The sequence below is a fragment of the Labeo rohita genome, chromosome 22 (assembly GCF_022985175.1).
Source record: "Labeo rohita strain BAU-BD-2019 chromosome 22, IGBB_LRoh.1.0, whole genome shotgun sequence".
In the NCBI taxonomy this organism is placed as follows: Eukaryota; Metazoa; Chordata; class Actinopteri; order Cypriniformes; family Cyprinidae; genus Labeo; species Labeo rohita.
The window spans coordinates 28,656,330-28,671,380 of record NC_066890.1 but is presented as its reverse complement, the minus strand read 5'-3'; the positions used below and the strand labels follow the sequence as shown (position 1 = coordinate 28,671,380).

Genomic DNA, 15,051 nt, shown 5'->3' with positions numbered 1-15,051 from the left:
AAAATATACAACAACAACAACATTAAATCACTTAAAATAATAATCAAACACTATTTTAAACAAATTCAAAGAAATTAAAAAAAGAGAAGATTTCACTGTAAATATGAATCTTACCGTACAAGAATTCTCTTCAGAATCTGCTGGTCCACCTCAGTATAACCAGGCCAGTCCTTCTGAACTTCCTTAAACAAACAATCCTTCAATGTGAAGGTGTTGTCCTTACTATTCAGGTTAGCCACCTACACTCGACCAGAAAAAAAAAACAACACAATAAAAAAAAAAAAAAAAAAAAAAAAAAAAAAGGCTTAACTCTTTGCCTTTCTAAAAATAAGAGTACAAGCACTGCCTTTCAACACCAGCGCAGAAAAACAAACAACAGTACAACGGCGTGCTGACAGCCTCTGTGTTATATGCTCTGGCTTTATGCAGGGCTAAACTTGTTTGTCTCCGCAATGACATATGTGTCTAGGTTGAGCCGTTATGTCTAGTAGAGTTCAAAAACATGACTTTGAACTAAATGAGCCATAAACCTAAACCATAATGTTCTTGGTTGCATTGGCTATTGCACCGTGTTTACAGTATGCAGTACGTATATCGTGTGCGTCTGTATGTAACTCAGTACAGTTATCATTTAGTATTATTGGTAGTGGCTATGAACCTGTTGCAGGAGGCTGTCCAGCGTCTCCTTGTCCTGAAGAGACAGGCCGTCCTTCGTGAGCCGCACCAGGAGTTCGGGTTTGCGGTAAGGTTTGAGGGCCAGTAAATGCACCAGCCGTTCCCTCAGCGGCCGTGGCGGGCTCTTCTTTTGACTGCTGGAGATGATGACCGGCCGCGGGGTCCGTCGGGACGGCGCCACGTCCGATGCGGCCGTTATCGGCTTCCGGATTTGTACCCGCTTACCTGAACAGCCAAGGGAGGGAAAAATGTTTAAATGTTGTTACATGTGTAGTCAACTTTAAACAGAATTTTTAAATAAAAGTTAAACATTCCACAAAAATGACTTTATGGACTTATAATAACTACTTGTTATTATTGTCTTATATGTTAGCTTTTAACAAAATATTTCATATGAAAATGTATTAGCTTGATGCACCGAAATATATTAAGTGACAAAAGAGTGCGGTGCAAACGGCTTTGTGGAACTAAATTATTCCTAAAATTGTATATAAAAGGTAGAATACATGTATAGAATGTATTTATTTATTATAAAACAATATTTATAATTCATTTATTCATATTTGAGAAGAATAAATGGTTTTGGGTCACATTCAGCAGTGTTAAACTAAAATGTACTTATTTTAAATATTTATATTTTTAAAATAATTTAATTTGTAATCTATAAACAACTAAAAAAATTATATATATATTATATTATTTTATAAAATATATATTGTTATTTTATAAAATAAATTATAAATATAATTGTAACATTTCAAATATATGTTAGGTATTATACAATCTAAATAATACATAATTAAATCAAAATATAAAATGCATTAAGATAAGGAAAAAAAAATCATATTTATACATTTAAATACATAATATAATTTCTACATTAAACAGTTATTTATAAACAAATTATAATTTACATTTAAATATAGAATTATTAATAAAATATTAAGATGAGAGGAAAAATACTTCATACATTTAAAATTTATAAATTATATAATTTATCAATTAGAAAATATTTCAAATATGAGTATTATACAATCTAAATATATAATTATCAAAATATATATAAATGTATTAAGATTTGAGGAAAACATTTAATATTTATTTATTTTAAATAAATAAATTATATCATTTAAAATTAGATATTTATAAAAATATATATATAAAATGATTATATTTAAAAGTATTCAAATTTTACAAACATAATAAACTTAAGATTTGAGGAAAAATACTAATAATATTTATATATTTAAAATGTATAAATTATACAATTTATAAATTAGAAATAAAATTGTTACTTATAAAATAAATAATTTTATTATAGTAAATGGTATGTATTATACAGTTTAAATAATATATAATTATTAATAAAAAAAATATACACAAAATATGTTAAGATCAGGCAGAAAAAATAGTGTAAAGTATTATTTACTCATACATCTAATTTATAATTTAGATATAACATTGTTATTTATGAAATAAATTAAATATAATTATATTATTTTAAATAAGTTAAGTATTTTACCATCTAAACAATATATAATTAAAGTGTATAAAATATTTAGATTTGAGAAAAAAAATACATAAATTTATACAATTATAAAATTTATATAAAATAAATTATAAACACTTTTATTATTTTAAAGATACACATTATATATTATACAATCTAAATGATACAGAATTAGTAATTATATGTACATATATAAAATGTTTTAAAATCTGAGGAAAACATTTAATAGTTATATTTTAAATATATAAATTACATAATTTATAAATCAGATATAGTATTGTTATTATAAATAATACAATTTTGTTCTTTTAAATATATAAATTTATAAATCAGATATAATATTGTTATAAATGATAAAATAATTTTATTTTAAATTAGTAAAGTATTATACAATCTAAATGATATAACTTCCAAATTGTATATAAAATTAAGATTTAAGAAAAAATGTTTACAATTATTTATATAAAATAATTATAATTGTATCATTTTAAATACATGTCATGTATTATACAACCTAAATGATATATGATTATCAATATATATACACATAAAATGTTTTAAGATGAGGAAAAATATTTAATGTATATATTTTAAATACATAAATTATATAATTTACAAACAATGTGTAAGTTATTATAAAATTAATTAATTAATATACAATTATTTTTTATATAATATATAGTATTTTTTTATGCAATATTAATTATATAATTAAAATGTATAAACTATATTAAATTCAAAATAAAATTGTATTATTTTAAATATATGTTAAGTATTATACAATCCATATATAAGATTTGAGCAAATACATTTATAATTATTTTTATCTTTAAAATATCTCAGTTATACAATCAAGAAATTAGAAATAAAATACATATTTAAAATAATAAAGTATATATATAGTATATTATTTAGATTTGAGAGGAACAAAACTTATTTGGGACACATTTTGTTGCAAAGCCCGTGTCGTGACTTTGCACCGCGGATCAGTGGGAACACGTTTAGCTGATTGATTTTAGTCATTAAATGCTTTTGGTGAACGCTAGTGTTTGGTAAATGATAGTTGTGTGCGAGTTAGCAGAGCTCTCCGTGTAATATTTTAAGCAGTCTCATCAGTGAGCACCGAAACAGACAGCTTCATAAATTATGTAGCGCGCTGCAGCTCCAGACATGTGGAGACGAAGCGGCTCTAATCGCCCCCCTTCCACCTGTCTATGCGCTCGACGTGTAAACAGATCAGATTCTGACCAGCCGACTGCCAAATCGAGGCTCTTCCGCTCAAGGAACGGTCGTCAAACCTACCCACGTATCTCCCGCCGGGCTTGATGACGATGGCTCCGCGGCTGCGGGTTTCCTCCTCGGCCTGAGCCATGCTTTGCCTGGCTTTCTGGTAGGAGTCGTCCGTGGCGCATACCGTGATTTTGTCCTGGATCCCTCCCAGGCAGTCCAGCTGTATGCTCCCTTCACTGGACAGAGAACAAAGCTGTCAGACACCGCAAACGCCAGCGACTACACCACCTCCTCAGCACAAACGTGTCGCGAAGGCTCATTTACAGCCCAGGTGATCAGGTGGGCGTCCTCAAAGTTCAACACCTGTAGAGAGGTTTCTTACGAGTGGCTCATTCACCTTGAAAGCCCGCCAACTGCCTTGGAGCTGTTTGCTCTGAGCCTGGCAGCACTGGGAGTCAAAGCATCTGATCACAGTCAAGGCAACATATAGTCACAATAGAGGCGAGTTGGCAGGTTTTTTGAATTAGTCGGAAGGAAGTTATGTGGAATTTAGCTGGTTTAGGATCAGGTCCAGTATCTTTGAGCTACATAACTACATTTGAGTGCAAAAAAAGTCACAGAATTGGGATGACACTGACAGTAATTGTTGTGAAATGTTTTGTTGAAGCTGTTGAAGTTGTAGTGGCGGCGCTATTGAGAAATTTAGACAACTTGATGGAGAAGTTTTTTTGTGTTGTGTGATTGAGAATGACCAAAATAATATTTCAAATTCATTATAGTCCAACAAATCAAAAAACAAACAAACAAAGCAAAAATACTTAAGTTGTGTAGATAACTTAAAATTGTGAAAAGCACAAATGGTTCATCAGGATTATATATATTATGATCTTGATGATCCATCTGTACTTTTAGCTTAATAAAAATAAAAAAACAATTCATTTATTCATATTTAAGAATAAATGGTTTGGGGTCACATTCAGCAGTGTTCAACTTTATTTAAAATATTTATATTTTTACATTTAAATTGTAATCTATAAACTATTTTAAAAATTATATATTATATTCTTTTATTAAAAAAACGTATATTGTTATTTATAAAATAAATTATAAATATAATTGTAACATTTCAAATATATGTGAAGTATTATACAATCTAAATACATAATTATCAATAAAATATAAATCTTTATTAAGATTATGAAAATCATTTATATCAATTTATAAATTAAATGTAGTTATTTATAAACAAATTATTAAATAATTTTATTATTCAAGTATTATTTACATTTAAATAATATATAATAAATATTAAGATTGGATGAAAAATACTTATTTATATATTTGTAAATTAGAAAAATGTTTATAAAATAAATTACAAATTCAGCTTTGCAACACAGGAATAAATTATAATTTAATATATTAAAATAGATAATTGTTATTTTAATATGTAAGAATATTTTACACTACTACGGTTTTTACTATATACTATTTACCATATTTTTGATCCAATAAATGTAGCCTTGGTGAGCATGAGACAAAAAAACAAAAACAAAACAAAAAAACACTACCTTTTGAACAGTAGCATAAATTTATTCATATAACCTAATTTAAAAAAAATATAAAAATCCACTTTTTTTAATATGGCCCCAAGAAATCCAATTTATTTATTTTTTATTATTTTTTTTTTTTTCAAAATTCAATTTTACCCCCCTCTTATTAAGAGTTTAATCAAAATTTAATTTAAGGCAAATTCATTTTACCAAATTCTGTGATGTGCATAATTTTCTGGATTTCATTTTAATGGTTTTATTAAACTGTAATAATCAAAAGCATCTTTAATTAACTGACTTTAAAAAAAAAAAAAAAAAATTACCATTTTATTTATTAATTTATTTACGTTCAGAAATATTGTGGTGTATATACACTTTTATATAATAGTACATCATTTGTTCATTTCTTTTGAGAAAAACTCATCATCATATCATAAACAAACGTCTTCACAGCAACCCATCAAAATAAAAGTTCAGTTTAACTTGAAGAAACTGTGAGAGAAATATATTACTCTATGTAAAGATAGTACTCCTACTAATTATAAAATTACTATTAAAACATTATTTTTAAGGAAAATTTACCAGAATTTAAAATGTTAAAATGTAACGAAAATGGAATCCAAAACAATTATAGAAAATATGGAATTTGGTTACAAAAAAAAAAACTGATGTTAAATTGTGTAAGTTTCATGATTTCAATTATACATCCTTTTTGATTAGTATTTTTTAAATCAAAACAGTCTAGAAAAATAAAACAGTGATCCACCATTCACCATCTTCATAATCATAATACAACGATCTCCAACAAAAGCACTTAACCCAGACTGTCCCTATAATAAGTGTACTTTCATTAAGTGCAAGCGTCAGCTAAATGACAAATTAGCAAATTATGAGGCGCAACAGGCTGAAGATGTTGAAAAGAAGGACTAATTATATGAGAAAGCCAGCGAAACATTAACACAGATCTACAACAAAAGACTAATTCAACAACAAAAAAGCACCAATTACGTAACATTTTTCAGCTTTGACATCATAACGTTTCAAAAATGGTGTCTTTCATCTATGATGTTGAATAAAGAGATAAAATAGTGTAACAGTCCTTTCATGAGCGTTAAAGAGACTGAACTTCAGCTGACCCTTTGGTCTTACTGCGAACATTTGAGGACATTAACAGCAAGTCTGCGTTTGGATTCCTTGTTTCTTCCTCATTTGGTCGGACAATTGGCCAAATTCAATTTATTCTCTCTGTTCTGGTGTTCGTCCAGCGCTGAACAGTAGCGGGAACGGAGAAAGGAACAGATGGCGCTCGTAATGATGCCATGGATGCAATCACAAAGAGTTTTTGAACGTTTAAACATCAGATCAACTGTTTTCATGGCAACATTTTCTTCGCAAAGACAAACAAACTTGTAGAGAAATGGTTACAGTGCCTTGAGACGCTCATGAATCTGTCTGAATAAATCATGGGCTTTTTTTATTTTCCTTCTTACCTTGTAATATACTGCTGAATGCAGTCGAAGCTGCCCTGGGGATTGTCCTTCCCCACGTTGGACAGGTAGAACGTAAACGTTCGCAGCTCATTTGGATTCTCTGACTGCGGTATTGAGATTTTCTGTTGACACAGAACAGAAGAACAGCCAATATAAGCATCGAGACAGACAAGAGAGGATCGCCTGTTAAAAGCAGCTGCTGAGTACAAAATGGATTACACAGATGTACTTGTATTTTTTTTAGTAGGATATAAGGATATATATATATATATATATATATATAAAAAAAAAAAAATTAAAATAAATAAAAATACAATATGTATTTAATAAAAAAAAATCTAAATATAAATGAATTAAAAAAAAAATGAAAATATGAATATGAACCTAAAATATAACATGAAAATAAAATATGAAACAAAATATTAAAAATATAAAAATGTATATAAAATTAAAATATGAATGAATAAACAAAAAAAAAAAATAATCCAAATATAAATCAAAATAAATGAATAAGCTAAAATATAAATAATCAAAACAAATATTTAAAATAAATATATTTAAAATATAAATCAAGACAACACAAATAAAACTAAAATGTATAAATAAAATACACATAAAATCTAAAAATCTAAATATGAATAAAAAAAAAAAAATCTAACAATATCTAAAATATATAAATGTATATGTATAATAAATGAATAATAAATAAATCTAAAACAAACATGAAAATAAATCTAAATATAAATTTAGTATTAAATACAAAATATTACAAAAAATCTAAATCTGAATGAATATTATATAGATATAAATAAATATACATTAATAAATTCTAATTCAAATGAATGAAAAATCTAAATATAAAACAAATAAAAAGAAATATGCTTAAATTACCCAAAATCTTAAATATGTATCAAAATAAATAAATAAAATGAATGCATAATAATAATGAATGGAAATGAATATACACAGACATAAAATCTAAAATAAATATGAATAATTTAGATACATCAAAATAGAAACAAAAAATAAAAAAAATATATATATTTAGATTTAGATTTATATATATATATTTAGATTTAGATTTTTTATTATATATATATATATATATATATATATATATATATATATATATATATATATATATATATATATATATATATATATATATATATATATATATATATATATATATATATATATACACACACACACACACACACACACACACACACACACATTTTATATATATGTTTTTTTTATATATATAAGTAATTAATAATTTATGTAGTTTCAGTTGATATTAGGCTCTTCATCTAAATTCAATGTGAAACAAATCTCCTGAAGAAACAGCTTTTCCAGATGGTTATAGATCACGGTATGTTACGAGTCATCCTGACCGAACTACAAACGCATAATGTTAAAGAGTTGCACTTAACCTCTTTTAAGAAAATTGAGGTTTGTGGCCCTCGAGGGCCTTCTATAATCTCCTTAATGTGCAACCATACGGAGCAACCTCCGGCTCCCGCAGCCGCCGCCGCACAGGTGTTTCAGCAGCACACCTGAGAAGGCAGCAAACAAACGCGACTCAGGCTCTGCGTCGCGAGCCAAATTATAGCCATCAACTAAGCGGCGGTGGCGGCGGCAGCAGCTGTCACACACACACAGGGCTGAAAAGCACGGCCGATAATTTGCAGCACTTTCCCGAGACTCGCTTTGTGTGAGTGGCAACTCTGTCAGCCTTGTTAAATAAATTAAAAAATAGAGAATATTCACTGCACGCCAAGCAGGAACAAGACAACTATGAACTCGCATAGATGTGCGAGACATTATGCAAGCAGCAGCAAATCCCCCTCAACTCATAAACAGCTAAAACATACTTTTAATATAGCAGGAGAAAAACAATTACGATGATGATGATGACTGTAATGATGACTATGATTAAGTGCTAATAATAAAACAAATTTTAAAATGTACATACTTATACACTAGAATAATAATAAAATTGTATATAAATAACATAAGTACAATATTAATTACATACAATATTTATTATTATTATTATTATTATTATTATTATTATTATTATTATTATTATTAAAATTGTCAGATAGCAAAATTTAAAAATAATTTAAAATGGTCATGCATTTAAAAATTTACATAATTATACACTAGAATAACAACAATAAAACTGTATATAAATATAACATTTAAGTATTACATAAAAGATTTACTATTATTATTATTATTATTATTATTACTACTACTACTACTATTATTACTACTACATAGTTATCAGTTATCAATAAATCAAATTGAATTTATTGATAATTTACCTTATACATGATTTAAATTAACTTATACAAACATTACAAATTCTCAGTTAAATTAAAAAATTTAAATAAACTAATGTATTTAAAAAAAAAAAATTACATTATACACTATACATTAACAATAAAATTTGACAAATATAAAAACATTAAGCATTACATAGAATATTATAATTACATAAGAGCAGTTATCAACAAATTAAATTGAATTTATTGATAATTTACATGTTACATAAAATAACATACAAATAATAATGATAATGATAATAATAATAATTAAATAATTAAAGCCTATTACATAAGATATATTATTATTATTATTATTATTATTATTAATATTATTATATAAAAGTATCAGTTATCACGGAATTTAAAATAAATTCATATATTATTAAATTATATATATTTTTATTATAGTTTTAAATCAACACAAAATGTAAAATATATAAATCAAAATGAATGAATAAACAAAAACTAATATAAATCAAGATCTAAAATACATGAATGTCACAGTAAAACAACAAATTTTAAATACAATGTTTTTAAAATCAAAATATGAAAAAAAAAAAGTCAAAATACATAAATATAAATTCATAAATACAAATCAAAATGAGTGAACAAACAAATGTTAAATCAAAACAAATATTATATATAAATTAATAAATACATCTAAATATAAATCAAACCAAATATAAATAGTTAAAATATGCATAAATTACATACATAAAAATCTTATTTTATATATATATATATATATATATATATATATATATATATATATATATATATATATATATATATATATATATATATATATATATATATATATATATATATATATAATAAGATTTTTATGTATGTAATATATATATTACATACATACATATATATATATAATATATAGAATATATATATATATATATATATATATATATATATATATATATATATATATATATAAATAAATAAAATCAAAATGAATAAATAGCAAAATGAATAAATAAAACAAATATGAATCAATAAATATCTAATATATTAACAAAAATGTGAAATCTACAAAATCGAAATATGAATAAAATATACACCCTAAAAACTAAAATAAATACATGAAAATATAAAAATAAGACTTTCAACTGTCCAAACAATAACAACCAACAACAGCAACAATAATGATTTAAATTAAATTGTTTTAAAATTAACTATTATTTTTTGTTAAAATAAAATAAAAATAATAATAATAATAATAATAATAATAATAATAATAATAATAATAATAAATTATATTTATCTAATATAAAATATATTATTATATACAATTTTATATATAAAAAAAATATATATATATAAAAAAAAAATAAATAAGTAATAATAATAATAATAATAATAATAATAATAATAATAATAATAATAATAATAATCATCATCTCACATATACACAAACAAACATATACATTTAAAAAAAAAAAAAAAAAATTGCTGGTAATTCCATGTGTGTCTCAGTGAGCTGGCATTAGAGACGGAGGTGCGTAAGGCCATGATTGAGACAGTGTTTAAGGGGCCCAGTTGAAGCGCTTGAGGATCCCCGCAGAGCCCCAGTGAACAGTAGCGGGACACACTGTGCCGTCTCTCACACGCACGCACGAACGCCACTGACGTCTGCGAGCTCCGGCTCTGTTTACCCAAGGCTCCTCACACGTGTGTGGCCTGCAGGTGGCCGCCTATAAATAACAGGCAGTGTCCGAGGCTCACACCGGCAGCCCGAGGGCTCCCTCAACTCAACGCTTCAGTTGGCTGGCTCGCACAACACTTCTCACACTCCTACATGAGACGTTCAACAAGCTCTATACGCTCTGCCACTTACGATCGCTCCGTGCTGTCGCAATAAAAGCTGTTGATTTATATTAGCAGTTACGCTTTTGATTTTGTTGTTTTATTACATGGCTTGGCTGAAAACGTTGTAGTTTAATACGCCATTTCAACGGCAATTCATCATTTCTTCATTCAGAAAGCGTGAGCCGGCTTCTAACTTGAGTGTTTAGATGTCTGCGCTGTCACTGAGACAGAGAGGGAGAAAAAAAAAAAAAAAAAAGCCCACAAAAGAGAGGAAACGCTCTTGAAGGAAGAGCCTGCGTCACAGGCCAAAAAACATGACGCACTTCAATGTATGAAATCCAGTGTGATTAACAGTCAGCGTGGAGTGCATTACAGAGGACAGAACTACTGCCTCAGTCCACCTGGGGAACAAACTGTGATTTGAGACGAGACCAAAAAATAAAAAAATAATAATAAATAAAATAAACTCACAGGCTTCAGATATTCTCACCCATACAAATAAACTTAATTTCACCTTAAAGGAATGTAACCACTAATTGATAAATGGTTAATGCGAACATTTTTATAATATTATTAGTTAAAAATGTCTGTTTTATTATGAAAAATGCATTAAATTGTAAACAACCATCCAAAATGAAAAATAAAACATTCTCTTATGTTTACCAATGCTGCATTTATTTGATCAAAAATGCAGTAAAGTAATATTTTGAAATATTAGTAGAATTTGATTTCGTTTTAAAGAACTACATAGATTTTCATACTTTATTATATTTACAATTTTTTTTTTTAAATTAAATGTACACTACTGTTTGCAAATTTAGGATAAGTACATTTTTTTTTGTTTTTAAAAGTCTCTTATGTTCACCAAGGCTGCATTTATTTCATTAAAAATTTAATGTAAAAAAAAAATAAAAATAAAAAGTAATTTGTGAAATATTATGATTTAATTTACTTCTTAATTAAAAGAAAAACAGATTTTTAGAAGTCAAACTTATTAAATTTACTAATCAGTTTTGTTTTTGGTTGTTTGTTTTTTTTTTTAAATTTCCTTTATTAAATACACATTCCTGTTTGGGTCAGTCATTTTATTATTATTATTATTTTTTTTTTTAGTTTTTAAAAATTCACCTTCAAGGCTGCGTTTAATGATTAAAAATGCAGTAAAAAGAGTAATATTGTGAAATATTACTGCAAATTTATTTACTTTTAATTAAAAGAATTACAGACTTTTAGAAATTAAACTTAAAATTTACAAACTTTTTTTTTTTTTTAATTTTTGAATTACTTTATTAAAGTTACACTACTGTTTGAAAATAGGGGGTAAGTATTTATTTATTTATTTATTTATTTTAAAGTCTCTTATGTTCACCAAGGCTGCATTTATTTGATTTAAATGTAGTAAACAGAGCGATACTGTAAAATATTAAAAACATTAATATTTTATTAAAACAGTAATATTGTGATATATTATTAAAACATTTAATTAAAAGAATTACATAGATTTTATTAAAAATCTACTATTTTTTTATTAAATTTACGCTACTGTTCAAAAATTTGGGGTTTAGCAATTTTTTAAAAATGTTTTTAAGTCTGTTATGTTCACCAAGCCTGCATTTATTTTATTTAAAAAAGCAGTAAAAATAGTAGTATTGTGAAATGTATTACAATTTTGTTTACTTTTAATTGAATTAAATTTAATTAATGATTTTATTACTTTTTATTAGATTTACACCACTGTTTTAAAAAAATTTGGGGTCAGTAAATGTATTTATTTATTTATTGTTTTAAAAAGTTTATGTATGTTCAGCCTCTATTTATTTGATTAAAATGCAGTAAAAACATATTGTGAAATATTACTTTAAAGAAACAATTAGGAATTAAAATTGAATTTAATTAAAAGTTACTTTCATTAAATTTACACTACTGTTAAAAAACACTTGGGGTCAGTAATTTTCCAAAAATGTTTTAAAGTCTCTTATGTTCAACAAGGCTGCATTTATTTGAATTAAAAGGCAGTAAAAACAGTAATAATGTGAAATATTACAATTTTATTTGCTTAATTAAATAAAGTTTTAATTCTTAACTTTTTAAATTTAAAATCCAGTAACAACAGTAATTTGTGAAATATTGCTGCAAATTAAAAATAACTACTTTGTATTCCAATACATTTTAAAATGTAATTTATTTCTGTAATGCAAAGCTGTATTTTTAGCATCATCACTCAGTGTCACATAATCCTTCAGAAATCATTTTAATATGCTGATTTCCTGCTCAAGAAACATTTATCATCAATATTGAAAACAGTTGTACTGCTTAATATCATTGTGAACATTTTTTTAGGAATCATTTTTTGAATGAATACAAAGTTCAAAAGTTCAAATTATTTTTAAAAAATTAAATTTCTTACAAAAAAAAAAAAAAAAAAAAAAAAAAAAACACCTCTAAAAACTGACTGTATGGTCACTTCACTGTTGCAAATTGCTGAATGAACTACTGGAGAAATCTGAAGAAAAAATAAATAAATAAATAAATAAAATCTGCTAAAAATGTACGATCCTGTTTACAAACCAGTTCATCACTATCAGTGTAAGAGTGACTTCACTGGAGCTTCCTCTGGTCCACAGTAAGAACAAAGTGAACCTCTGCTCCTGACAGGATGCTGCTCATCCCTGGAGAAGACCTTCGTCTTCCTCATTCAGAAAGACCAGGCCGTCCACGTAACGCTCGTGGATGCACCTGCCCTTTGGACAAAGGTCAAATGTTGCAGCTGTGCAAATTTCAAGCCAGTCGATTGGTTAGGACTGTGACGCTGACGTGCCTGCAGGACAAACGCATGTTGTGTTGAGCGTCTCTGCAGACTTTCTGGCTAGCTGCAGCCAAAAAAAGCAAGGTTTCAAGGTTTCTCCAGTCTGTCTGAACATAATATGCCACAAAAGCTCTGATACAGCTATGGCGAAATACAGCTTTAATCCAGCAAGCAAACAGGCCGTCTTATCTCCCACGTGACGCAGTGAACCGTGGCGGAGTGTGAACGTGCAGTTCCTGATGAGTCAGAGTAAATACACCACCATAGTGAATCCTACCGACGTAACGCTTCAAGTATACACAAAGATTCGGTTTGGCTGAACTACCGCACGTCCCACTCTGGAGAATTCAGAAGAGTAACCATCTGACATCTAATAAAATACTACCATGGTATTGTGATACAGGGATCATTAAGTACCACGGTATATATCGAAGAGCACTGTACCTTCTGGCACAAAAATTATGGACAACACAGACATGCTGATAATGATTTCACTGTTATGGTCAATAACTGATATATGGCAATTATTTAAATTCTATATTATTTTGTCTAAAATAAAAATAAAAATCACTAAACGCAAGGTTAATTTCTACTTTTATTTTTTTTAAAAAGTTATTTATTTATTTAAATTGTGCATAAGTGACTTAATTATTCAGATAAAATATTATTCAATTTATAAAATACATTTATTAAAATTAATAATAATAATAATAATAATAAATGATCATTAAAATTCTGGATTGATTATGCTAAATTAAAAAAACAAAAAGAAAGAAAACTATAATTTTTTAAGAAAATTAAATTACAAAAAAAAAAAAGGTTGTTGTTTCACAATTATTATTAATAATAATTGTAATAATAATAATAATAATAATAATAATAATAATAATAATAATAATAATAATAATAATAATAATATTATTTCAACATACTTTACCGATATATTGAGTATATTATGCTAAATAAATATAAAGTAAAATTATTATTTTGTTATTATTTAGGTTCTTTATTATTTTGACTGATAACTGATACTTTATTGATATATTATTCATTTATTATGCTAAAACAGTTAAAATTACAAAACTAAAAATTGTTGTTGCTGCAGTAGTCAGTTCATTTTTTTAAAATTATTTTTATAATAATATTGGTTGATAACTGATACATTACAGCCATTTTGCATACATTATCCTAAATAAATTACAAAAAATGATGATGAATTATTGTTTCACAATAATGTATATTTTTAATTATTATTATTATTATTATTATTATTATTATTATTATTATAATAATATCAGTTGATAACCAATACATTACCAACATATTTTATGTATAGTATACTAAAATTAATTACAAAACTAAAATTATGATTATGATTATTATTATGATTATTATTATTATTATTATTATTATTATATTTGCTGATAACTGATACATTACCGATATATTATGCATATTATGCTAAATAGTTAAAAATGTGTAATATATATATTTTAATAATAATAATGAGAGTTATGTAAAGGAGTAGCCTGTGAATTCAGCCCAACTTCTCGGTTTATGTTCCACTGAAGGAGGAAACGTTGTTTCGAAAGACATGAGTTGAGTAAATGACAGATCATCAGTCATTTTT

The 15,051-nt window shown here is 26.0% G+C and overlaps 1 protein-coding gene across 1 annotated transcript in view; it reads right to left on the bottom strand.

The window, feature by feature from the left end:
• The window catches only part of ell (elongation factor RNA polymerase II), a 51,695-nt gene that overhangs the window by 11,725 nt on the left and 24,919 nt on the right, over positions 1-15,051 (bottom strand). The window contains exons 3-6 of the mRNA XM_051094620.1: positions 6,456-6,577; positions 3,488-3,651; positions 659-900; positions 115-239 (exon numbers count right to left, since the gene is read on the bottom strand). Coding sequence (XP_050950577.1) covers positions 115-239; positions 659-900; positions 3,488-3,651; positions 6,456-6,577 — 653 coding nt within the window. The remainder of the gene's footprint in view (positions 1-114; positions 240-658; positions 901-3,487; positions 3,652-6,455; positions 6,578-15,051) is intronic.